Genomic DNA, 27,730 nt, shown 5'->3' with positions numbered 1-27,730 from the left:
CTCCTGTTTAATGCCGGCATAATTCACACACCGCAAATTAGCGGTGACGTCTGGTAAAGGCAGCTAATGTATCCAATGAGCGCTGCCCTATACAGGAAGTTATCTTTGTTTACTTCCTGTATAGGGCAGCGCTCTCATTGGATACATTAGCTGCCTTTACCAGACGTCACCGCTAATCTGCGGTGTGTGAATTATGCCGGCATTACACAGGAGGATGTGGATTCTCTGCAGGACGGGGCCAGGAGCACTAGCAGCCGGGAGGTAAAGCGAGGCTGCGGGCGGGCAGGCGGGGGGACGGGGAGAACAGGTCTGCCGCTTGGGACTTTTTTTAGAGTGATACAGGCTAAATTTTTACTAGGGCTTATTTTAGGAGTAGGTCTTATATTTCGAGCACACTCGAAATAATTACTAGGGCTTACTTTCAGAGGATGTCTTAAATTCGGGGAAAGACGGTATTTGGCTGGTCTTGGCTGTGGCCACTTTTTCTAACCCTAACACACAATTGCTCAATGACCAAGTTTGAGAGATTTGTGGTCTTTGGCATGAATAATTTGCATTAAAATTAAACAAATCTGGTTGGCTGTTTGTGGCTCCACCTCCTTTTCTGAATTTGAACCCCAGTCACCCAATGACCAACTGTACCAGATCTGAGGCTTGTGCCATTAACAGTGCAAGAATGGCAGCAATTAAATATTCCCCTTGAAAATCAATAGGTGAATTTTGATTGGCTCTTGTAGGCTCCACCCACTTTTATGAATATTAATCCCAGTCACCCACTGACCAACTGCAATACTTAAGAACCCTACCATTAACAGTGTAAAAATGGCTGCAGTTTACATTTTTCCAGTGAAATTTGTATTTGTCTCCGCACACTGATGACCTGGCATTTCCTGGGAATGTACTTGGCTGGTGTTGGCTGTGCCCACTTTTTCTAACCCTAACACACAATTACTCAATGAACAAGTTTGTGAGCTTTGTGGTCTTTGTCATGAATAATTTGCATTAAAATGAAACAAATCTGATTGGCTATTTGTGGCTCCGACTCCTTTTATGAATTTGAACCCCAGTCACCCAATGACCAACTGTACCAGATCTGAGGCTTGTGCCATTAACAGTGCAAGAATTGCAGCAATTAAATATTCCCCTTTAAAAACTTAATAGGTGATTTTTAATTGGCTTTTGTAGGCTCAACCCACTTTTCTGAATATCAATCCCAGTCAACCAGAGACCAACTGTGCAATACTTGAGAACTCTACCATTAAAGGAGTACTATCGATTGAAACGACTTTTTTTTTTTAATACTCTATATTAGTGTACACATTACCACTAGTGCTAGGGGCACTTTTTTTTATTCACCCAGGTCTCTCTCACTATCCCTGCTTAAAAATTCATTTCTCACACAGCTCATAGTAGTTTGGGTCACCCTGAGCTGCTTGGTTACTCTGTCACACAGCTCACAAATATATTTCACTGTGTCACTCACAGCATGCTGCAGACATGAGGAGAAATAGGCTGATCTGAGGTGGTAACAGGTAACTAAATGAGCTGGAATATTGCTGGAATATAACTAGCTATAAACAATAGTCTGTGTTTACACTCAGACTGGCTGCCTGCTTGAGGTGATTCACTCCAGGCTGCATCCACTTTACAAGCTGCTGAGAGGGGCAGACCACTGTCTACAATTAGCATTATTAGTATCTTTATCAGTCAAGAGAAGCAAAGATAATAAACACACATTGCTAGAATCTTTAACCCCCTTACCACCATATCAACAAGATTCTTTCAGCAAGGTGATAATTAAACTATAAACTGAGGAGTTGATAGCAACTCCCCTGTGCAGAGATATGGTCTAGCCCTCTGGGAGCTCAGTATTAGATACATTTTGTATCCAACACTGACGCCAAAACTGACGGAGGATTTTACAGCTGAGAGGAACAGCTGTGTGAGGAATCAAATTGCTCCTAGTACTTGCCCTAATGTGTGCTACAACATACAGCATTTAAAAATAAATGCATACATCGATAGTATTCCTTTAATAGTGTAAAAATGGCTGTAGTTTACATTTTTTTTCTAGTAAAATGTGTATTTGTCTCCTCTCACTGATGACCCGGCGTTGCCCGGTTATGTATTTTGCTGGTGTTGGCTACGGCCCCTTGTTCTAACCCTAACACACAATTACTTAATGACCAAGTTTGTAAGCTTTGCAATCTTTGTCATCAATCATTTCCATTGAAATGAAACAAACCTGATTGGCTGTGGCTTCACCCTCTTTTCTGAATTTGAACCCCAGTCACCCAAAGACCAATTGTACCAGGTGTGAAGCTTGTGCCATTAACAGTGCAAGAATGGCAGCAATTAAATATTTCCCTTAAAAATCAATAGGTGAATTTTGATTGGCTTATGTAGGCTCCACCCACTTTTCTAAATATTAATCCCAGTCACCCAGTGACCAACTGTGCAAAGTTTGAGAACCCTGCCATTAACAGTGTAAAGGTGGCCACTAATGACCCAACCTTTTTCATCCAAGCTTACCATTTATATGTAATATAAAGGAACTGCCAATATTATCCATTCAATGTATTTACTCAATTTACCCTTCTAATACAGATATTTGGTAAGATTGGATGAAAAAGATTGGATCATTAGTGGCCACCTTAACAATGACTGCTGTTTACATTTCCAAGTGAAATTTGTTTGCCTACGCCCACTTTTTGGTTATGGGTTATGGGAATAAAAATTATCCTATATGTTATTCCAGGTAGTTTACTATGTGTGTGCCAAATTTCATTCAAATCCGTTCAGCCATTTTTGCGTGATCGAGTAACAAACTTACAAACATAAAAACATCCGAACTTTCCCATTTTATAAGATTAGTAGGATTATTTATTTTTACACTGAGTGACAAAGAAATTAGAGACACTCCTCATTTAAAAAATAAACCAGTCCAATAGTGACGTAACAATGCAGAGTTGCTTATATAAGGAACGCTCACCTATGCAACGTAGTTATCACGGAGGTTAATGTCAAAATAGGTAAGGAAAAAAGATTTGTGACTGTGAATGAGGGATGATCGGCAGTGCAAAAAGAGCTGGTCTTAGAGGCTGTGAAACAAGGACTCTTTTAGGATTTTCTCGCCCAACAGTATCTCGGGTGTTTAGAGAGAGAGGCAGATAAGAAAAAAACGTCAAGTGTTGAGGACTATTTTGTTAAAAAAGGCCAGTGAATGAGAGAGGTGAAAGGCGAGTAGCACTCGTAGTCCACAGCAACAGAAGGGCGACAACATGACAAATTATAGCTGAATGCAATGCAGGTGCATCACAAAGCATATCCCAACGCACCACAAGACAGACTTTGCAAAGGATGGACTTTAGCAGTAGGAGACCATCAAGAGTGCCTTTGGTATCACAAAAAAAAGAAAAGATGGCTGTTGTGTGTCCTTGCCACCATGCTCAATCAGTCTCAAATCGCTTTGAGGATAATCAGAGTTTAACCTGCTTCCATGGCCAACTCGGTCCCCTGACCTCAATCTTTTTGAGTATTTGTCGAAAAATCACTTTAACCACCCTGGCGTTCTGATTAAATCGCCAGGGTGGCTGCGGGAGGGTTTTTTTTAAATAAAAAAAAAACTATTTCATGCAGCCAACTGAAAGTTGGCTGCATGAAAGCCCACTAGAGGGCGCTCCGGAGGCGTTCTTCCGATCGCCTCCGGCGGCCAGAAGTAACACGGAAGGCCGCAATAAGCGGCCTTCCATGTTTCGCTTACCTCGTCGCCATGGAGACGAGCGGAGTGACGTCATGGACGTCAGCCGACGTCCTGACGTCAGCCGCCTCCGATCCAGCCCTTAGCGCTGGCCGGAACTGTTTGTTCCGGCTACGCTGGGCTCGGGCGGCTGGGGGGACCCTCTTTTGCTGCTGCACGCGGCGGATCGCCGCGCTGCAGCGGCGATCAGGCAGCACACGCGGCTGGCAAAGTGCCGGCTGCGTGTGCTGCTTTTTATTTCATTAAAATCGGCCCAGCAGGGCCTGAGCGGCAGCCTCTGGCAGTGTTGGACGAGCTGAGCTCGTCCAGACCGCTCAGCTGGTTAAAAGCTTGGCAACTCCACCATCCAATCTGACCCAACTTAGAGCATTATGTCAGCATGGGCCAACACTCCCCAGCAGTGGTGTCAGCATCTTGAGTCCATTTCGAGAAGAATAAACTTGAGTGTCTCTAATTGTTGGCCACTCAGTGTATATAGTGCCAACATCGTCCTCAGCACTTTAATCTAATCCTTGACATAGTCCTATGCCAAATTGTAGTCTAGGGCCAATTTTAGGGGGAAGCCTATTAACTTATCAGTATTTTTTTTGAGATGTTGAAGTAAACCCACGCAGACATGGGGAGAACATAGAACTCCATGCAGATACTGTCCTGGCTGGGTTTTGAACAGGGGACCCAGAGTTGCAGGATAAGAGTGCTATCCACTACGCCCTAGTTTCTCAACATGCGGTACGCGTACCCCAGGGGGTACTTCTGATGGTTCCAGGGGGTACTCAGGCTTGATATACTTGACCAAGAGTAACAAATTTAGAGTTTTAGAAAAATATAAATCCTATATAAACACCAAATTAGTATTTTTTTCTAATTAAAAGCAACAGTAAATGCTTGGAAATTGTTTAGAACCAATTATCATGTACTACGATTAAATATGTATTTGTTAAGGGGTACTTGTGATAATATTTACTATGCCAGGGGGTACTTGGTGAGTACAGGGTTTTATAAGGGGTACATACCAATAAAATGTTGAGAAACACTGCACTACGCCACCACTACCCTATAGATTGCAAACTCGCAAGAGCAGGGACCCTCCTTACTAGTGTCTTATTCTTCTGTACTGTTTCATATGAACATGTACCAGAATTAGTGATGTCTCAAACCACCCATCACCTATGTATGTATCTGTACTTGTATTGCTGGGAGTCCTTTTTGTACAGTGTTTTGAACTTCTCATGTATCTATGCTCCCCAATATTTGTTTTGTACTATGTACAGCACTACGGAAGATATTGGCACTATATACATAAAAAATAACAAAATAATGATGGCTGCGTGTTTTTTTCCAACTGTACAACTCATACTAATAAGGCCAATCCATTTTAATGGGGAATACGAATGATATCCGCTTTCTTAGTAAATGACCCCCAAAGACATTTCAAAGAAACTCAAACAACTCCAATGTGGCGCCACTTTTTGAAATGTTTTTATTAAAAAGAAAAGTCAAATAAGCAATCGTGAAACAAAATGAATATTCTGGCTGTCCAGGAACAGGCAACGCAGGCCCAAACATAAAAAAATGCCATTTTTATTATTAAATCAGAAATCCGCTTTGTTTTTTTCTGTTCTCATAAATAAAACCATCAACAATTTAGAATAAGGTGAAATTATGAACAAAAAAAATAGAATAACTCCATCATGACTCAGCACAGATAGAAATAATTTTCTTACTGTAAAAATAAAAACATAAAGAAAAAAAAACATTTGGCAGTATTTTACACGTTCTATGTATAACTAAAAAAAGTGTCCTACAGTTAATATAAAATGCTTTTACTATAAAGTAAGCTACGCCCTTAATTTCTATACACAAAAAAAAATGGTAAAGATGTCTTTAGCACAGTCCTAAACCACATGATAAATCTACTTACAACTATTCAACAAATTATATTTTTCTTTATTTTTATTTTTTTCATCACATTGTATTTTCAGAATTTTTTTTTGTGTGTTTATATTTTCACAATTTATTTTAGGTATTTTTTTTTTTTACCACCCCACTTATACAAATTAAAATTTGTTTTTGGTGGGGGTGGGGGTAATATCAAATATACAATATTAACAAACCTCTTTACATATAGGATGTGCCTGGATAAGCTCTGAAAGAAAAGTCCTTTCTCATAGACTAGAGTCATCCTCATGCTTTCTGTAACAAACATGGCGGGTGGTGAAGAGGTGTCCGTTTGATCTCTACAGGTTACGGGGGGTTGGCTTCCTGCTGCACCAAGTACACGTTTGCAAACAAGCCATTTTTTTCAGAGGCTTAAGAAGAAAACGGCCACGTAGAGCCTGCTTGTCTTGACGACCATGCCATCCTTGTTTTATATGTCCAGTGCCTTTAGACTCTCTATAATGTCCATTCCTTCAGCCTTTATTAATAAGTACGTCTGTGGTTCTAGGTGAGGTAGAGAGACTTGTCTCCTGGCAGAGAACTGAAATAATGCATTAAAAAAAAGTGTTAGACACCATTTTCTGCTTTGAATGACTACCACACTTTGTCACAAAAGTCATAGGTTCGTATTTTTACAGATATTCTACCAATATACAACAGTTTATAGAGCCATTTTTGGCACTGATAATTGGTATCCTGAATAATACTGTATGTTATACATCATTATGGTTCCTCTTTAAACTTGGACCCCAGTTCACTTAATTCTTAGTTGGTGCAGAGAAATTGGAACATGCCTGAATGGATCCCATAGGATCCATCAACATGTCCGTTCCTCAGTTTGTGGTGTGTTTTGTCAAACTGTTTAATTTTAGATGTAGGGTGGACCCAGCCTCAGGCTAATTTTGGAGTAAGCCAATGTTTTGGAACATGATTGTGGGGGTAACCCACTGAGACATGAGGGCGAGTTTACGAACTGTTACTGCATGTTGGTCTTTGAATACCAAAACCATTCCAGCTAGTTCCAGTTATTCTATACCTAAGGCTTACAAACATAGGTGCAGGCCCATTATTAGGTGAACAGTCAAGGCCAGATTTATACTTTTCCTGCACCTAGGTCAAGTATGTTGTGACTCCCCTTCCTTGTGCAGTAGCACCGACCCCCCCCCCCCCCCTTTATTCCATGTGCAGCTCCCTTTTCCATGTCTATCATCCATGTGCTGAAGCGCCTCTCTTTCATTAACAGCCCGCTTTGACACCAACGTCTCTTTTCATGTGTTGCTCCCTATTTGCAGCCTACTCTTTTATATGTAGCAACCCCTGTTTCATGTCCAGGTTCCTCCTTGGACTACAACCACCCACGTTCCGGGCCTCTGTGGCCTTTCTAGAAATCCAGTCCTGTGAATAGTTCCTTCTACAAGCATCTGTAATTCTTGCTCACTTGGATGCCCCCCACTGTCCTTTTTGTTCAGAAACATAAATGTAATATTTGAAGTCACCTCAATTTGTGTCAAGGACAGGAAGGGAGAGGAAAAGCTCTCCGATAAGAGAACAGAGATAATTCTAAAAACCTGACAGAAGTCCAAGCCATTTTCCATGCTATGCAAAACCTAAAAAAAAAACCCTTCTTATAAAGAACTATCATACATTCCTCCTTGCACCTTGTGCCGACCAGAATTATTGAGAACTTTCTCTTCTGCAGGAGAACATACGGAAAACACATGCTCGTGTTGATTTGATCAGGTGACCAGCTTTTACTTCTCTGACTGGCTGATTATGTTTTAGCCTACAGAGGAAGCAGAAGTGAAGCATGACCACATGATCGTAACCAGCCTCATAGAGACTTACAATTTAATGATCTGATCAAATTAACCTTCTTCAAAATTCTCCTGCAGGAGAAATTCTAGTAGAATTGATCAGCTCCAGTGTTGACAATGCTTAGTATGTTGTAAAATACTCACTTGCAGTGATTGATCCCGCACTCTCGGCTGGGGTACTCATTGTCCCACTCTGTGTTTCCCGGAGGGTTAGAGGAGGCAGGGGACCGAGGACCAACATTGCTTGAAAACTCTGACGGGAGATGTGAAAAGTCCTGCAAACAATTGCAGAAAAGGATAAGCAAGGCTATAAAATGACTTGAACTAATAAATGTATGATTAATAAAATTAACCGTAAAATGTAAGTCCATATTTACAGTGACCGTTGTGTTGTGTTCAATGTGACAGCAGGAACGCAACGCAGGGGATCGGGAAAGCGGCACAGCACATTACCTGCGTGTTTCGTTGCATACAGTGAAGCATAAAGTCAATGAAAAGTATGCTTCACTGTAACCGTTAATGCTTGAGTTTTCGGTAACTCCTTTGTGCCACAGCCCACCGGACGCACTGTGAACGTCACATAGGTGGTGCATTGCAGTGCGGCAGGCCACATTACAGAGTGGTCGTTATGCCACACGCCAACGCATTACTGTGAATGTAGCCTAATTAGTAATAGTTTCAATGTCTATTTACTTTAAGATTTAACCACTTCCTAAAAATTGAATTTTTTTTTTATTTTTTACACTTTTCAGTTTTTAACTACCTGTTTTTCACTGAAGAGGACCAGAGTGCACCCGGGGTGGGTGGGGGGCTATAGTGGTGTCACATTTGCATGCGCTTAGCCACTTCCTGCTGCCTATGGGCGATCAGAAAGTGCTTACCGTAATATTACACTATTTTTCAAGAATTTTTTTATTTTTATTTTACTTTGCAGCGTATAAAATAACCACTCTAGTAAACAAATTCGTAATGTTCCAATAACCTATATCATTCCTGATGTGATGACTGATCATTAGAATAAGGATGTACTTATAAACATGTAAGTACATTCAGAGCTGTTTTCACAACTGTATTAAAGGGAACCTGAAGTGGTATATGGAGGCTGCTAGTTTTATCTCCTTTTAAACAATACGAGCTGCCTGACAGCCCTGCTATTTTTTTAATGAATCAGTAGTGTCTGAATCACACACCAAAAACAAGCATGCAACTAATCCAATCAGACTTCAGTTAGAAACATCTGATCTGCTGCATGCTTGTTCAGGGTCTGCAGCTAAAAATATTAGAGGCAGGGGATCAGCAGGACAGCCATGCAACTTGCATTGTTTAAAAGGAAATAAATATGGCAGCCTCCATATCCCTCTCACTTCAGGTTCCCTTTAAATCTGTCAATGCAACCATATGCGGAATATATTTCCTTTCTCACATTTCCAGTACTTTCTCTGCGTTCCTTCAGCTAATTCTAACAAGTATTTTATGCCTTATTTTATTTTTACCACACAGCAATGAGACAACCACCTGTTCTGCCTGGAAAACTTGGCAGTTAAACAGCAGGTAAAGAAAAAAATACACTATATATATATATATATATATATATATATATATATATATATTAACTCTATTTGTGAATACTAATTGTGTTAGTAATTAATAACAAATGAAGAATGGCATTTAATAATGAATGCTGGGTATAATAAATTATTATGCAGTTACTTTAAGGGGAATATTCATTTTTTCATTTAATTTAATAGGCTTTTTTTAATTTGCAATTTCAGTAAAATGATAATAATAGGGTATCTATCTGTCCTTCAAAAATCCAGTCTGTCTACAAGAAGATGGCAAGAAAACCAAGTCAGTAGCAGGATCTTAGAAATACAATAAATGGAAAACTGATACAATAATAATTTGCTGTTTCTCCAAGTTTTCTCCTAGGTGATATTTTATCATCGTATCAATAGCCGATTGTCTCAGGGGTGGATTCGGTGTTTGTCCCCCTAGCTCAGTTCATTGATAGGCTACTACAACCAATAGTCCAGTCCATTGATTCATATATAAGGGACACGAATATGTTTATTGAAAAATTAAATAACTTGGCAGTTCCTTCAGATTGTCTGTTAGTGACGCTTGATGTAGAAAGCCTCTACACCTCCATCCCACATGATGGGGGTGTAGAGGCTGTAGAATGGTATCTGATGACACACTCTGATTTGTCTGGTCCTCAGAGGGCCTTTGTGGTTTCACTTTTGCAAGTTATCCTTCATGAGAATTACTTCCTGTTTGAAGATCAATTTTATGTACAGTGCAGAGGGACAGCGATAGGGTCGAATGTGGCCCCGTCCTACGCAAACCTTTTTATGGGCCAATTTGAAGAAGCTTTTGTTTACAATAGTGCCCTGTTCCGCCAACATGCAAAATGTTGGTGGAGGTATATAGATGATGTGTTTTGCGTGTGGGCGGGGCCACATTCGATCCTGATCGATTTTATTAATGAATTGAAGGACAAATGTCCATGTATTTCTCTGACCTCACATGTGGCTACGAATGAGGTGTCCTTTCTGGATACTTTGGTGTACAGGTCTGGTGATCAGTTACTCACTGACCTGTACACCAAACCGACTGATCGTAACTCCTTACTTGAGTATGATAGCTTCCATCCTAGGCATATTAAAGATAATATACCTGCCGGTCAGATAGCTCGGGTTGAAAGATTAGTAGCGGACCCCCAAAAACGTATAGAGAGGGTTAGACAGATGCAGGCTAAATTTGAGAGGAGGGGCTATCCAAGGGAGGTACTTATGAGGTCAAGGCAGTCTAGATGTAGGGGCCCGGTGGGTTCTAGGATTCCTTTGGTGACTACATATAGCAGTTGGAGTGATCGTATTGGGATGGCCGTTAAGAAACATTGGAGAATATTACAGGAAGCCTTCCCACACATCGAAGAGTTCAGATATCCACCTTTGCTATCTTACAGACGACCACCTACTATCAGGGATAAGGTTATGAGCACTTTTGAACAGCCTAAAGAGGTCAGTATGAGGAAGGGCACTTATCCGTGTTTACATTGCCACATGTGTGGGTCAGTTAGTAAAGGGGACTGCTTTACTCATCCCTCTAGTGGCAAGAAATTTTTCATTAATGGTTTTTTTACCTGCGAGTCTTCTTTTGTTGTCTATTTCTTGAAATGCCCCTGTGGTTTGGGGTATGTAGGGCAGACGACACAACCCCTTCGGGATCGAATTTCATCCCATAAGAGTGCTATAAGGAAGGGGGATGAGGATCAAGCGGTCTCCTGTCACTTTAAACAATGTGGTCACTCGGTGGCCCAATTGAGGGTACAAGTAATAGATCATGTTCCTTTAAACCCTAGGAGGGGAGATCGACAGAGGATGTTACTCATGAGGGAGGCGGAGTGGATTCACAGGCTAGGAACGTTGGGGAGGGGGGGCTTGAATAGAGAGTATAACTTGTTGCCATGTTTGTAGACATGAGGGAGGTAATCATCATTGGTGTTTGCTCTCTGAGAAATGAAGGATTTCTATGTGTAGTATTGTGCTGTAGTACTAATGTTTGATTTTAATTGTTTTTCACTTTTTCATTTTTTCAGGTGTTGGGATATCTGTGACCTGGGGACATAGAGGCAGCTTTATTTGGTCTTCAGATCTACATGGGGTAAAGGTGTTGGTGAGTTGACATTGGTTCCTTCCTCTTATGGCAGCTGCGTGACGCTGGCCTTGTTGCTAGGGACGCGCTGTGCTGGGTTGTCAGGGGTGTTGTATACACTCCCCTTCACTGTCTGAGCTTTTGTTAGCCTGGTGGTGAGGGGATAGTGTTTAGTTAGATTGTTTATATACCATATGGGTCTGGTTCTCCGTCAGAGTACGCAGCATAGCGCTATCTAGATGGACAATTTTGCAGATCCATCTGTGGGTGACATAGGGAGTGACTCCTGCTGTACATGCGGAGTCATAGTCCTTCGGTTGCTATGACAAGTGTGTGATGCACACCCCCTGACAACGGAGAGAGGTGCGTGGTATACGCCCCCTGACGGCGAGAGTCACGTGACAGGGTGTTGTGATGACAGCGTCTGAGGTGACGCTGACTGCGGGGAGATGGGCGTTGGAGACGCCCTCTGACGCTGTTGGTCATGTGACTATACGTCACTTTGGCGCTGTCAGGGGAGGAGGAGGCTGATGTGGGTCTTACGAACACATACGTGGTGAGTTAGCCATGTGAGGTGATATGCGCAGTTGCGCATATTATTTGCATAATTATTAGCAGTTTCCCAGTAGGTCCGTTTAGGTGATATGAACAGGTGAGGACCCAGCAGGTACTATTATGGGATGTGTATTTTGAATGTTAGAGCCTGTGGTTTTCACTGTGGTCTGCTTTGCTGCCTCTGTGTCCTGATAGGTTCCTGATACCTGACTCTGATTGGTGAAAGTGAATTTAGGGGGGTATTTAAGGGCAAGTGTCTTGCCATTTGGGTGTGACATTACTTTGTACAGCTTGAAAAAGATCAGTGGATCGAAACAGCGCTGCTGTCGCTGTGAATACGTCTGTCATGCTACAATAAAAGAGCTATTATATACAGATGGTGCTGGCTTGACTGTGGAGAAGTTGTCGGGATGTCTGAGGTGCAGAGACGTTGCAAGCCTGAGCACATCGATTAATCCCCTCCTTGGGTGCTTGCTTCACACTGATCTTGGCTAAAAATATTAGAGGCAGGGGATCAGCAGGACAGCCATGCAACTTGCATTGTTTAAAAGGAAATAAATATGGCAGCCTCCATATCCCTTTCACTTCAGGTTCCCTTTAAATCTGTCAATGCAACCATATGCGGAATATATTTCCTTTCTCACATTTCCAGTACTTTCTCTGCGTTCCTTCAGCTAATTCTAACAGGTATTTTATGCCTTATTTTATTTTTACCACACAGCAATGAGACAACCACCTGTTCTGCCTGGAAAACTTGGCAGTTAAACAGCAGGTAAAGAAAAAAATACACTATATATATATATATATATATATATATATATATATATATATATATATATATATATTAACTCTATTTGTGAATACTAATTGTGTTAGTAATTAATAACAAATGAAGAATGGCATTTAATAATGAATGCTGGGTATGATAAATTATTATGCAGTTACTTTAAGGGGAATATTCATTTTTTCATTTAATTTAATAGGCTTTTTTTAATTTGCAATTTCAGTAAAATGATAATAATAGGGTATCTATCTGTCCTTCAAAAATCCAGTCTGTCTACAAGAAGATGGCAAGAAAACCAAGTCAGTAGCAGGATCTTAGAAATACAATAAATGGAAAACTGATACAATAATAATTTGCTGTTTCTCCAAGTTTTCTCCTAGGTGATATTTTATCATCGTATCAATTAAATGCCTTTTAAAGAGAACCCGAGGTGTGTTTAAAGAATGTTATCTGCATACAGAGGCTGGATCTGCCTATACAGCCCAGCCTCTGTTGCTATCCCAAACCCCACTAAGGTCCCCCTGCACTCTGCAATCCCTCATAAATCACAGTCGTGCTGTGAGGCTGTGTTTACATCTGTAGTGTCAGTCTCAGATGCTCCCCCGCCTCCTGCATAGCTCCGGTCCCTGCCCCCGTCCCTTCCCTCCAATCAGCAGGGAGGGAAGGGATGCAGGCGGGGACTGGAGTTCTGCAGGAGGCGGGGAAAGCAGCAGGCTGACACTATAGAGATAAACACAGCCAGCTCTGACAAGCTGTTTGTCAGCAGCGTGGCTGTGATTTATGAGGGATTGCAGAGTGCAGGGGGACCTTAGGGGGGTTTGGGATAGCAACAGAGGCTGGGCTGTATAGGCAGATCCAGCCTCTGTATGCAGATAATATTCTTCAAATCCACCTCGGGTTCTCTTTAGGCCACCAGCAAGCAAGAAAATACTCAGAATAATTTTGAATGTACTTTTTTACCTATTTATTTGGTACTTTTTCAATTGCAGAGTGCTGAAAAGTTATTTTAAAGAGAACCTGAGGTAGGGACTTCACATTAAAAAAAAAAAAAAAACAACAACTATGCTAACTGATCCGGGGGTGGGGGGACCTGAGAGCATCAGGTAGCCACCATCCACGCCTCTCTCTGCAGCTCCGTTGACCTTCATAACTTCACTTTCGTGACCTCTTGGAGCACAACACTGGAAGGAGAGCGAGCTGCTCTCTCAGCATGCAGGGAGGCGGAAGTGAAGCAGAGGGCGTGGCCAGGGAGAGAGAGATGCCCAATGGAAACTGGGGAAAGTCTTCAAGAACGCCCCCAGTGGGTGTTTTGAGCAGGGAATCCCTTTCCTCCTCTCCCCTTGAGATTAGTGACAATCATTGTAGCTAATTTGGGGGGGGGGGGGGGGTCAAAGAGCGGTGTGGGGGACACAGAGGCATATCATGAGGCAGGGAAAATGCCTCTGTGTCCCATCTACACCTTCCCCCCTTTCCCCCGCCGCACCACATTGGGTACGCTTTAAACAGAAAATGAAAAATTACCTCCTAGGAGGATACGAAGGAGAAATAGTAAATTGGATCGGGCCCAATGTTCTTTAAATATATTATTAAAGGGGACCTCAGCTGTAAATTGATAAAGAGCCAGAATAACACTTACTATGACAGTTCACGCTTTGGTTAGCAATGTCCTCCTTTCTCAGACTGCGCCCTCCTTTTGCCGTGTTCGGCGCCGTTTCGCTGCTATGCTGTCTGTTTTCAGGCCTTGACTAACATTAGTAATGACCTTTGATCTGGAACTAGTCACTCAGACGGTGCTGTCCTCGCTCCCGGCGGCTCTCCTCCTGCCTGGGGCTCCCTCACAGCACTCCGAAGTGATTAGTTTTGGATCAAAGGTCATGATTTATAGAAGTCCAGGCCTGAAAACGAAAGCATAGCAGCGGAACGGCGACAAATGGAGGGCACAGCCTGAGAAAGGAGGACAGTACTAACAAAAGCAGGTACATGATTTCACTTTTTTTTTGTCTCGAGTGCGCTTTAAAACTGTAAGTCAGGTTGCTGCATGTATGGTGAACATAACCGATAGTTTAAAGGACCAAATATAGGTATTAAAGCTCTTACCTGTTGACCTGTGGGAGATGAGCTCATCGGTGACTGTAATCCAATGGATGAGGAAAGGATGGATGATTGTGATACTTGCTGCATATTGAGGGATTGGTTGAGGAGAGAGCTAGAAGGGTGGCGCATGTGCTGGTGAAGGGGAGGACTAATCTGGAAAGGGGGTGGAGAGGCACTGATGCTGGGCAACATTGATTTGGCATTGAGGTTTCGGGAAAGGCTTGGGTGTTGGGGTCCACGATAGCTTGGCAGGTCTGCAGGGGACAGAAAGGAAGCAAGCCCAGGGTAGGGGGAGGAAGGCTGGGGGGGAAGGTACATGGATTGTTTTGGGAGGATGATTTTTGAGGGTGCACTTTGTTGAGAGTTCTTTGTTTCTCCTTGGTCAGTGTAGCTCTAGATAAAGATAAGAAAGTAACAGAATCAGAATCTGACTGAATACATTTTTTTAACCACAGAACTTGAAAGCAGAAGGATTTTATAACGTTCGTTGTAATTTACTTATTTTTTAACATTCTTTTGAGTACCAGAACATGATGCTTGTGCATCTCTCTACTTAAACACTGAAGGGAATTTTAAAATAAAAAAGTTACTCACCTAAGGAGAGGGAAGGCTCTGGGTACTATAGAGCCTTCCAGCACTTGGAAGGCAGGCCACAGCGTACTGCACACGCGCGAGCGCCCTCTCTGGCGCACTCGTGCATGCTCAGTACAGAACCGCCGGTCTTCAAGAGTGCTTACGAAGATTGTCGAAGTCTCCCGCATTTGGAGAATCGAACGGAGCAGCCTGCGGGGGAACGAGGAGACCGGTAAAAGAACAGGAAGGCTCTATAGGATCCAGAGCCTTCCCACTCCTTAGGTGAGTATCTGTTTTTTAATTTTAAAACTCACTTCAGACTCCCTTTAAAGTGGACCTGAAGGGAAAACAAATGCTCCAAATGGGTACTTGCCTCAGAAGAAGGAAGTCTCAGGACAATCCAGAGGCTTCCCCGCCCCCCTCGCCACCACTGATCCAGCAGTGGGATGCCCCAAACCTCTTAGACCTGTGCTGTCCAACTTCATGGGCAGGGAGTGTGTCTAGCACCTGACTTGTTTTGGGTTTTTTGTCCGGAGGTGGCAGAGCATCACGGTTCTGGCTTTGGTGGGGTGGAGCCAAGCCTGCCAGAGGAGGGAGCCTGATACAAAAAATAGTCTGGGCAAGTGAGTGCGGCCTGGGGGGCACCAGTTGGACAGCCCTGTCTTAGACATTGGCATGTCGAAGAGAGTGAGTGGCCACGCCCTTGTCCGCAAATGAGCGCAGCACCTCAGCTTTTTCCGCCAAGTGACTTCATGCTGCTGAACAGGCACAAGGCGTCCTGAGCCTGCACAGTGCAGCCATGTTTGTTTACAGTCAGAAGCATGGCTGCGAACCGTCAGAGGGTACTAGCACTGGTTCAGTCTTGGTCTTGAGGAGGGCACAGGAAGCCTCTGGAGGTTTTAGAGACTCCCTTCTTCTGAGCTAAGCATCAAAGACTAAAGTCTGACCTAATTTAAGACACCCTCGTGCATTATATCACAAAGCAACAAGATGTATACCCCATATACCAGTTAGCGATGACTGGTGTAGTTTGCCTTCTGAAAAACAGAAGGACATAATTCAGCTATAAGTGAACATTTGTGGTTACCCACAATGCACCAATACTGAATATGCAAATTCTCTTTTCGCCCCTGTAAGACAGGTTAGCATCCAGAACCGCTGGTGTGTAGCAAGCCTATAGCTTTACATTTTACACAGCCACATCAACCCCACATGTACACAGCCTGTTTCGGACTTTTGGTCCTCATCACTACATGGCAGGGATTGATATGGCTGTATGGGATAGGGATTGGACCAGTGCAACAGAGTAACCAAGCAGCTCGGGGTGACCCAACCCACTAGGAATGTATAGGGGAATAAAAGAGACCTTGCTATACACCAGCGGTTCTGGATGCCAGCCTGGCTTACAGGGCCAAAAAGAGATCATTTGCATATTCAGTAGTGGTGCATTGTGGGTAACCACAAATGTTCACTTATAACTGAATTTCTGCAAGTTTCCTTCTGTTTTAAGAAGGCAAATTCCACCAAGCATTGCTTTTTAGTAGGAGGGCTTTTCAGTCTCTTTTATCCCCCTATACATTCCTAGTGGTTTGGGTCACCCCGAGCTGCTTTGGTTACTAAGTTAGCAGTGCCACAGACACCTACATGCACACTTTTGCTTTGCTCAATGAGACACCCACATGCATTGTATTAGCCACTACGCATATACCCCGTATGCCAGTGACACAGACAGCAATAACGATCACTAACAGTTACAGCTGCATGCACACTTCGGCTTCACCAGATGAGACACCCACATGCATTACATCACAAAGCCACAAAACCCCATATACCAGTGACACAGACAGCAATAAAAACCAATAACAATATAAGCACTTAAATGCTCAACAAAACATGATGATTGTCAGGAGTTTTACTCCACATGCTGCATACCAAAGATGTACAGGATGTAGGGCAGCAAATCAGTGCTGGCTCCACAATTCATACATTTGACAAAACACAAATACTGCAATATTAGTTGTGACCTTATGGCCATTCTTGCTACTTATCACTGTCCAAAAACCCCTTGGCTGCCTCACCTAACATGATAGTGCCGTATGTATGTCTAAATTCCTTACCTTACCATATAGGCTGTCATGGCTGAACTCTTTACATCTAAATTATCGCTGCTCGATTTACAATCCTCGGAAAAATGCAAATGATGTGCAATTCCCAAGTGGGCCAATGCAGCAGTGTGCGTTTTCTTGTGTGCAGCAAACACGCACTATTTATTGTAAATAAGTGTGCTTCCTGCCTCAAGGTGGCCATACGCCATACAATTTTTTTTCTTTAGATCATTTAAATGCGATTGATTTGAAAAATCAAACCAATCCATTAAGAAAAAAAAAAGAATAAAATAAAAAATAGACCCACATTTTTCACTATGGTAATAGACTAAAGTGATAAACCAATTTGGGAAATTCAATTGTTTTTCTCAAGCGCAAACATTTTTTAGTTTTTCTGTACAATCAATAATTTTTAATTAAAAAAAGGAAAAGCAAATGTTTTGATTGAGGGTGCTTTCACTCTGGGTCAGTGCAAATTATTTTACGGCACCCCACTTAAAGTCTATGAGGCCATCCATACCAAAACACAGTGCAGCTTGATACGACAGAAGTGACGTTTTCGCCGTATCCCTGACGCAAGGACAAATCTACGTTGCCGTGTGGTTCTGCTGGCAACTTGCGGTGACATGTGGTGGACTGAAAGTCATGGCGGTGCAGGGTACGCGGTGGTGCAATACGCTTCCATGCACTTCCGTAGTTCCGAAACAGGGAGTGATCACAAGCGTCACTTCCTGTTTGGCCATCAGCCAGAAGGGGATTACCGTGTATTAATGCGGTAATCCCTGAAGGCTTGTTTTTGGCGGTGTGGTGGTGGTGGTGGGGGGGGGCGGGGTTCCGGCTGCTACCGCAAGCCGGTAGTCTGAAACTGCACGCATACATTTTCCTATAGAATTTCCCGTAGATTCAATCACTTTAATTGAATCTGCCCAGAATCTATTGCCCAAAATGTCCAGTCAATGGAATTTTTAAATGATCTAGACCTAAAATTGATGAAAAATATGGATCTGACATGACATAGAATTACTATAATTGGGGACAGGGGATGGAGTGGCAGTCAAGAATTGGGCCATAGTGTTGCACTGCATCAAACGGAGCAACAGTGCACTTCAGTCAATTTTTAATATATTTCAAGCTGAAATCAGAATCCAGTCAGATTTTTATCAGAGAGTTATTGATTGGATCGGCACATCAAGCCTGTGTATGGTTACCTTTACAACACAGAGAAAACGTGTTCTTAGACATACCATAATTGAGGTTGAACCTCAAACACATCCTACAGTTGCACCCAGATTTTGATTCATGCATAATTGCATAATCACCCAGTCACTTTATTTTGGAAAAGCCGCACGCCGTCAACCAATCATCACCTTTGTACTTCATTGCCAAGCCTATGCTCACATTGCAGCCAATAGCATTTCACAAATAGTCATGGCTAACTTTTTGGTTTCAAAGTCTCACGCATATGATGTCCTATCTGAAGGTGCGTGCACACCTTTGATGTATGTCGGGGATTGGGACCCAAACCCCTTGGGCGACATTGCTGGGCCGGGCATTGCAAGTCTAGGATCGGGTGCCTCTGTACACGCGCCTGATTATCGGCTGAGGCAGTAATTATCAGCCGACTCAAAGGGAACCTAAACTGAGAGGGATATGGATGTTTCCTTTTAAACAACACCAGTTGCCTGTCAGTCCTGCTGATCTCTTTGGCTGCAGTAGTGGCTGAATCACACACCTGAAACAAGCATGCAGCTAATCCGGTCTGACTTCAGTCAGAGCACCTGATCTGCATGCTTGTTGAGGGGCTTTGGATGCAACTGGTATTATTTTAAAGGGAAAAATCTATATCCTTCTCAGTTTAGGTTCCCTTTAAGTCAGCTGCGTGTATGAGGCTTTACACATGCACAGTCTATACCAGTATTTCTTAAAGGACACCCAAGGTGAAAATAAACTAATGAACTAAACGATTGTATCTATCTTCCTTCTCCTAAAAATGACTTCTTACCATTCTTCGCACCATTTTATATTATGTTTAAATCTACTTTTTTTAAGTTTTAACTGTTTTATTGCTTTTGCTCAATGACACATTCACTGGAGTATGCCAGAGCTAAAATCTATGAACTATTGACCTTTTTATCTCTTTCCTGCTCTCAGAAGCCATTTTCTGCTAGGAAAGTGTTTTATAGTTGGAATTTCTTATCCATGAGAGTCGCACTGTAGTCACTTCCTGTCAGGACTGAGTCAGCCACTTACATACCCGATATTTACTCTTTCAGGCAGAGAATGAAAAAGGAACACAGCATAGTTATTTGTGTGCTAGGGGCTGTACATACCCATCATGTGACATGTCACCTTGAGTATATTTAATCTTTTCACCCTGGAGGAACCCTTCAAATAGTTTTTGGATCTCAGGGAACCCTTACACAAGAGCCCTATTCCATGTTCCTCCTCTGTAAGTTCCTCCTTATTACAGTAACCTGTGGTAGTGTTTCTCATTAGAATTCCCACAATTAGTGGGCCTTTATAATAGGGCTCTTTATTATACTGCCTCACTATCATACTGTTGTTGTTTTTTATTACTGCCTTACTTATTATTATACTGATCCCCAATTTAGCCCTTCTTTCTATAGATGAGCCAAGGAGGTACTTTTCACCCCGCCAACTGAGGCCAATCTTTAGGCATTTCTTACTAATATAAATCCAACAAGGTTAGCTGAATGCTTCTTTCAGGTGAGTGGTCCAGATGTGGGTGTTAAGAATTAACTAACACCTTTCCTAACTACCACCACCTCTCCTTCCATATATAAGTATTGTTGTATTCAATATCTATACTCATTCCTACTATTACTATTCTCAGACTTGCCCATAGCCATGGGTGTACAAATCTCCCCCACTGTAACCTATCCTAAAACCTGAGCAATGCCCAATGGGCATGAGTTTGCTAGAAGCTCGAGCTGTAGATCCAGAATGTTTTCGAGTGGTCTGCTGCAACACGCCGATATAAACAGGTGCTATAGTTCTAAATTTAAAAGCCCAATCGACTGTGGTGTTGCGGTGTTGTTGAAAGAAGGGAACGCTATTAAACAACACAGAAGGTATGATTTAGTGATCTTCTTGAGATGGGGAGCACTGCTGTATATAATTTCACCAAGTGAATTGAAGTCTAAGGAGACTTGGAGACTTTTATCAAAAAAAGTCACATTTTGCCAAAAAAAAAAAAAAAAAAAAGCTCAAGTGAAACTGTAAATGTTGCTGCAAAAAAGCTTCTGGTTAAAATCCTCAATGGTGCCTTTGCACAAGGGAAGTGTTTGATATTTGTAAATATGTTGTATTTTATTAGTGAGGATTGAAGTAAAATAATCATGTTTCACTCAGTTTACCAAAGGTGCGTACACACATGCGACTATAGTCGTTTGTAACGATCGTTCCCCGATCTTTACCAACGACGATCGTTACAAAAAACGAACCAACGACTATTAAGGCAAACGACGAACAAGGCAAATCGCTACAAAACAAAGTTCTGTCTTGGCGGATTTTTACCACCGACGATCGTTAGCAAAAGTGGTACATCGTTGGAAACGATCGTTCGTACCAGGCTGGACATGCGTACTTCACTTTTTCTCCAAGGAACTTTACAATTTTATGTGCAGGCGCATAAAGTGCTTTTACGTGGTGTAACGTTCGTTCTAACGATGTGATCGTTACACACTTTTTACAACTAACTTTACTTCGGTCGTTCTTTCGTCAATTAAAAGTTCGTTCGTCGTCCTCAACGAACGATCGTTGTCGCATGTGTGTACGTAGCACAAGATTAAGTCATTTTCACACCTTACTGCAAAAAGTGGGCTGCTCAAGGGATTTTTTTTTTAGAATCCCTTTATTGTCCTTCAAATGCCCTCCCTTGAATCTGGAAAGGGAGTTAGCGCTACTTTTGTTTGCTTTTGGTGCCCGGCCCAAGGGGCCCTGTGGCCCTGGGACAAACTTCATCGTTGCCCCCCCCCCCCCATTACCCCTCTGCTCCCTGGGGCCCTGCTGCAAGGATATTAGCAGCCATAATCACCTTATCTCCGTCGGGTGAGCGGGAGGGCAGCGGCTGCACTCAGAGACACTCTCCCTCCCTCCCACTCTATGACCCGGCGCGTCTTGTGTAAACACACTCCGGGTCATAGAGTGGGAGGGAGACAGAGTGTCTCCGAGTGCAGCCGCTGCCGCCCACTCACCCGACGGAGATAAGGTGATTATGGCTGCTAATATACTTGCAGCAGGGCCCCGGGGAGAATTACAAGCAGGAAGGGGGGTCGGGGGGGGGGAAGAAAATATTGCAGGGTCGGCGCTGCTGGGGCCCAAGCAGGGGTCGGGACCCCGGGGCAAATGCCCCTTTTGCCTCTATGGTAGCGCTGGCCCTGTTTGGTGCCAGTTAGTTTAAGTAACATTATATAAAGCTTCGTACCCACGCTAGGTGTAAGTTGGTTGAGGCAGCCAATCAACCTCCTCTTCTAAGACCTTAGTGTCACGGCAGCTGCCTTTGATGGCTTGGCCGACGATCAGCCAGGTGGATGGGTTACGTTGAGCACTGGCAAACAGCATTTTTCTCCCCACTCACGCCACCCACTGCATGACCTCACTCCTGCGCTGCTCCATCAACCCTTCAGAACACATCACTAGCCTGCAGGCTGCCGACACGTTTGTACAGTGTCAGCCCTGCATTGTTACCCGAGAGATGGAGTGCCGATCCATGCTGGGAGACTTGCCTGGGATGAGTGGACAAGTCTTTAGTCTGTCCACAGCAGTAATTGAGTAATTACAGAGCTATTCTTCTCAGGGGAGTAACTAAAGGGGAGCATTCCCTGTGATTGCAGGTAGGGGGCAGAGCTTCCCTTCCTCCGATACAGGGGACTATACTTTACATCAGGCTTTTTGTGGCTGTACTTTGTATGGGTGTGAAGATCATGATGGCCTCACTTGTTTTATGACCTTTGTGAGATGTGTACCAAGGTCATGCAGGGCATCTAGGGGGAAGCAGGAAAAGGGGGTGAACATTAATGGGGCGCCATCAAAGTTTTGCTGAATTGTCGTTACGCCCCTGATTTTTCTACTCATTGAATAAATAGATGAGCAAGTACGCTCTTCCCTCGCTAATAAATGTGTCATTACAGTAAATCTTGACCACCTTTAAAAATTCAATGAGGTATGCAAAATTTCACTTCCTGTAGGTTTCTGAACCAATGACACAAACAGAGACCCAGTGAATTCTGGGTAATCATTTGCATAAAGCTGTGGCACAAACAAAGAGATGAGAATTCTGGGTAATCCTATATAATAGGCAACTGTCCCTGCGTACAGCAGGGACAGTTGTCTCTGTGTAGCTGGGTCCGTGCTGTTTGCTACTGCGCATGTGCGCAGCACGGGCCCAGCCTCGCACAGGCAGGACGACAGGGACGGAGCCAGGTGGGCGTGTGAGGGGCGGCCAGGTGTGCGGCAGGTGCACGACGGGCAGGCGCGCGTAGACAGACCTAGCCCGTTTTTAACTGGGCTAAGGTCACTAGTAATTTACATAAAGCTGTACAGTGCTGCTGTAGTTTCAATCAAGTTTACTACATAGTTATAGCAACTGCCAGGCTGTTGTTAAAGTGGACCTGAACTCTTGCACAGGACACAAGGATAACCTATAGAAATGCACCCTGTATGTATTTAGAGAGATTAGCCTGTCTAATTCCCCCTCATCTGTGTCTAATCACAAGTTGTAATGTGATTCCTCAGCTATGTCAGCTGGCTGCCTCGGCAGAGCAGCTAATTTGTAAACACAGGGTGTTAACAATATGTCTGCTTCCATGAAAGTAGAAAGTAGACACAGATTTGTTGCAGGATTTGTATCAGCTGCAACAAAGAGATGTTTTTTTTCTTTAAAAGGAAAGAGGAAGTTCTGAGTTCAAGTCCACTTTAAGAGATAGTCTATGGCCCTCTGTTACACAATTGGGGTTGACGGCATTATGTAGGTTCTTGCATTATAGTGGAGGTGCTCACTCACAGACCACATAAGCAATGTTTTGCTGTTGCCTGATATTAAGGCAGAAGTGGTAACATTCATTTAAGCTAAAATGCTACTTAATCTCTATCCATTTTCTTGAAAGAAATAAAGAAACACACTAAAAAAGCTCTCCTTTGTAAATAATGTGCTTGTTATTATAAAGGGTGACCTCAAAGGGCAACCATTAATATCTCATAATTAGATCTCAAGCTGAATAATGTTCTTTCAGACAATTACCTTGGAAACCAGACTGGCTCTGTAAGCCGCAAGGGCCTTTAAATACTCCTTCTTTGCTGCCTCGGTCTTCCTCTTGTACGCCTGAAATAAACACAAATGGTCATTAGAAATCAAGTATGCACGCCTTGCCTCATTCTTTTTTAAGCTATATTATACAATAATACAATAACAATAACAATTGTAGTGCTTTTTTCATATAGAACTCAAAGCGCATAGATATGCCTCAGCTCAATACAGGGTTGTAGGCTAGACTGTGTTACAGAGGAAATAGTCAGGTGTTCATAAATGCTAGACTAAACAGGTGGCTTTTCAGCTTAGACTTAAAGGGGAACTGAAGTAAGAGGTATACGGAGGCTGCCATATTTATTTCCTTTTAATCAATACCAGTTGCCTGGCAGCCCTGCTGGTCTATTTCTCTGCAGTAGCATCTGAATAACACCAGAAACAAGCATGCAGCTAGTCTTGTCAGATCTGACTTTAAAGTCTAAAACACCTGATCTGCTGCATGCTTGTTCAGGGGCTATGGCTAATAGTATTAGAGGCAGAGGATCAGCAGGGCTGCCAGGCAACTGGTATTGCTTAAAAGGAAATAAATATGGCAGCCTCCATATACCTCTCTCTTCAGTTCCCCTTTAAATGCTTCCAGGGATGGAGATGTCTTGATTGGGTGTGGCAGGGAGTTCCAACGTATAAGGGCAGCATGACAGAAGGCTCTGTCTCCAAAGGTTTTGAGGTGGACTTTGCTAAATCTGACAGTGAATGCTTAAAACAGGATGGGATTGGTAAACTAAATCTGTTATTTTGTTGGAATTTTTTCCAATTTAGGATAATTACCATTTTATTGACCATCTCTCAGTCTCACTCACATAATTAGAACCTTGCCATATCATGCGCTAATGATAACAGTAGACTGAAGAGAGTGCCACGGTAATGTTGATGCCTAGTTGGAAAAAATATATACGGTATATAAAAAAAAATCATACCTGCTTTTGTTCTTCACCAAGGCTGTCCCACATCGATGCTACAATTTTGGACACATCACCAAATGTGGCATTGGGATTCTGTCCCTTGATGGCTGCTTGAGTATCCCTAAAAAACAGGGCATACGCAGATACGGGTTTTTGGGGCTCATTGGGGTCCTTTTTCTTCTTCTTCTTCTGGTTCTTGGGTTTCTTCCCAAGATCGGTTGAAGGTCTTTTCTCCCCAACACCCTATAAAAGAGAGCAAAAAACCTTCCATTTAGGAGGACTAATATTACTATTTACTGCCTGTCAATTACACTGACGATGCTTTACAAACATCTTATTCTAGCCTACTCTATCATTTATCTCCTCCGTACATTTTCCTCATTCATTTGTAGATAACCTCTCAGTTGCAACCTATGCTCATCACATGGGCACTATCCTATTAACATATCTTCTGAGTCTTTAATCAAAAATATATTTTTAAACCTTACCAATAAAATACCTTTAAAGTGTACCCGAGGTAGATTTCTTCTTCTAAACAGGAGACAGCAGTATGCCCCCTCAATAATTGCTTACCTTTGTGTCCCATCTGCACCACTCTGTGTCCCCCTAGGTAGCCATTTGGACTTCCCAAAAATACAGACAAGCTGCTAGTCGGATTGGCATAACAGGAAGCGGCGTCCTTAGCTGGAATTATATTCCCTCAACACGGTCATTCCAGCCTCTGGAATGGCCCTTCCCCACCTACTGAGCAGTCCTGGAGCTTAGGTGCTCTTGTGTGTGGTGCTTGTGAGTGTGCTGTGAACCAGGAAGTACTTCCTGGTTTGCAGCCATTTTGTTTTTCTCAAGATATTTTCAAAGTAAAAAAAATAGGAGCAGCAGACAGCAGCAGAAAGTGGAACATTGTGTTGCAGAGTGCGATCTGGATCAGATGTTTTTTGGTTTGTATTTCCTGGTTTACAGCCATTTTGTTTTTCTCAAGATATTTTCAAAGTAAAAAAAATAGGAGCAGCAGAAAGTGGAACATTGTGTTGCAGAGTGTGATCTGGATCAGATGTTTTTTGTTTTTTTTTTTAATCGTGTAAGTCCGCCTTGTAGAAGGGTCTATGACTTCTCATGGGAGTCGCCCATTCTCTGGGATTCCCTTCCGCACCTCCTTTATCACTCTCCAACTCTTTGTACCTTCAGTACTCGTAAATCAACCCTATAATCTGACTTATGTTAACCTTCTGTAGACACTGAGCTAGCTGTGCACCAACAGCATAATCGTAAGTACATCCTTACACAGAATCTCTAGTCAATCCTCAATGGCCTTAGTGCCCCCTATTCTGTAAATCGTCCGTAGCTATAGAGCCAGCTCTGCTATTTTTCCTCTAGAAGCTCCCTGTTCCCCCTAAGGAAGAGATACTCTTCTTGCTGCCACTCATGATTTGAATGGATGTCACTCAATCCTTACATATAATTTGATCATTCCCCAAGGGACGCAAATGCCATAATGGAGCAAGTAAGATAATAAATGCTATTTACAGAATTTATCATCTCCCTGTCCTGATTTACAATGTCAGAAGGTAGAGTCACAATGTAACTCCTTCCTCAAGGGAACATCAAATGAGCCTACAGTACAACATAAATATATAAAATCACTATTTATTCTCTGTGTCTATTGCAGTTCTTTCTGGAAATAAGCTTTGGGTGGAGAAGCAGGTGATGGACCCCCAAGCGATAAGTCAGGTGCCCAATACGTTACTAGTAACCAAATGGCTACAGAAGAAGCTGATTGGATACTGTAGGGAAGGAACGGAAGAGCCAAGCAACTATTTGGTAGACGATCAGCATCGGTCGTTTTTATGCCAGGGTGGTGGGAGGTTAGGCACTTGAAAGGGGGGTTAATGGTATAAGGCGGATAGGTTGGGTTTAGGCACTAGGAAGGGAGGGGTCAAGACAAGACACAGGGGCATGCTCAGTAGGCAGTAGCAGTGTTAGGGAATGTTGCCCAAGGTCTCCTCACTGGCTGGCTTACTGAACAGGAAGAACTGAGATTTGAACCCAGGTCTCCTGTGTCAGAGGCAGATCCAGCCACTAAGTTCAAGTGAGAATAGGTGCTGGGTAAGTGCATAGTACAATTCCGGTAATGTAACTTACCAATAATGTTACTAGCGGTACCACACAGCGCCAAACTCCTGCAGTGGCGCCACAATACACAAGTTTTGGGTGCTACCTTAAAGATTATGCAAAAGAAAGAAAAATACAACTTGGGGATCCAACAAGTGGTTCTCTGGTACCATCAGGAACTCAGAGGCACAGACACCCTTCCTGTGGCCACATGAAAAAGCCTTCAATGTCAAACATGATTGCAGACCAAAAGTAAAAAAGTCACACACAGAGCAAATTCACACCATCTATTACTATGTATGTATATTTAATGTTCTAAAAGCCAATTCTGGATAAATGTAAAAAAAAACCTGCTTCTTACCACCATCACCTAAGAATTGTTATAGTGAGTCTCCAATGATCAATGCATATAAATAACACTGCGTCACAATTACCTACCTGAACCTGCCCTGACTTTCTAACCTGATTAATAAATACGACTTATGAGGCTAGAGCAATCCTTACAGTTATTACAGAGTGGCTGTGCTTTTACATAAATAGCACTCTAAGGCACTAATTATCCATAACATTATTAGAGAACAGTCCTTAGTAGAGGTTTTCAGGGCCAACCATGAAAGATGGACTGGATAAAACAAGGGACGAAAAACACAGGGACACCGGGAGCCCACTATCGCGTAATAACGTCTCGATATATGGACAAGACAATAAAGATTATTATACTCACAAAAGTGGATTGCTTTTGACGGCAACCACTTTCAGCACATATGGAGAAGCACCGTCTCCACTCGGCCTTTCAGGTCGCTGCTCCTTAAGAAAAAAGAGTGCCCTATACAAAAATAGAGACAACTCCCCTAACAAGTAGGGTATCACACTTTAGATAATAGCAATGCACGGAGGCGCCCTCCGTGCATTGCTATCAACCATGAAAGAGCTCTGTTATTTGATATTATTGTGCACACTCAGGTGCTAGGAGAAGAGAAATCCTCTTCCCTGAGTAAAGCTATGTACACACAATAGATTGAACTCAGCCATAGCGGACGATAAAGACCACCTCAGGCAAGAATCTTGAGTGAATAGAACGTGCGCGCAGCGGCCGCCCGGCGTCTGCTAC

General features: G+C 42.8%; 1 protein-coding gene across 7 annotated transcripts in view; it reads right to left on the bottom strand.

Moving 5' to 3' along the window:
• Positions 1-5,217: 5,217 nt before the first annotated feature.
• Positions 5,218-27,730, bottom strand: part of TOX2 (TOX high mobility group box family member 2) — a 214,633-nt gene continuing 192,120 nt past the window's right edge. For all 7 annotated transcript variants that reach the window (XM_068263540.1, XM_068263546.1, XM_068263545.1 and 4 more), the window contains 5 exons: positions 24,526-24,753; positions 23,543-23,623; positions 14,606-14,995; positions 7,657-7,787; positions 5,218-6,239 (listed from right to left, as the gene is read on the bottom strand). In XM_068263540.1, coding sequence (XP_068119641.1) covers positions 6,203-6,239; positions 7,657-7,787; positions 14,606-14,995; positions 23,543-23,623; positions 24,526-24,753 — 867 coding nt within the window. In that variant the 3' untranslated portion in view covers positions 5,218-6,202. The remainder of the gene's footprint in view (positions 6,240-7,656; positions 7,788-14,605; positions 14,996-23,542; positions 23,624-24,525; positions 24,754-27,730) is intronic.

The sequence above is a fragment of the Hyperolius riggenbachi genome, chromosome 12, assembly GCF_040937935.1.
Source record: "Hyperolius riggenbachi isolate aHypRig1 chromosome 12, aHypRig1.pri, whole genome shotgun sequence".
In the NCBI taxonomy this organism is placed as follows: Eukaryota; Metazoa; Chordata; class Amphibia; order Anura; family Hyperoliidae; genus Hyperolius; species Hyperolius riggenbachi.
The sequence above is the reverse complement of the archived record's forward strand: the minus strand, read 5'-3'. Positions and strand labels throughout refer to the sequence as shown.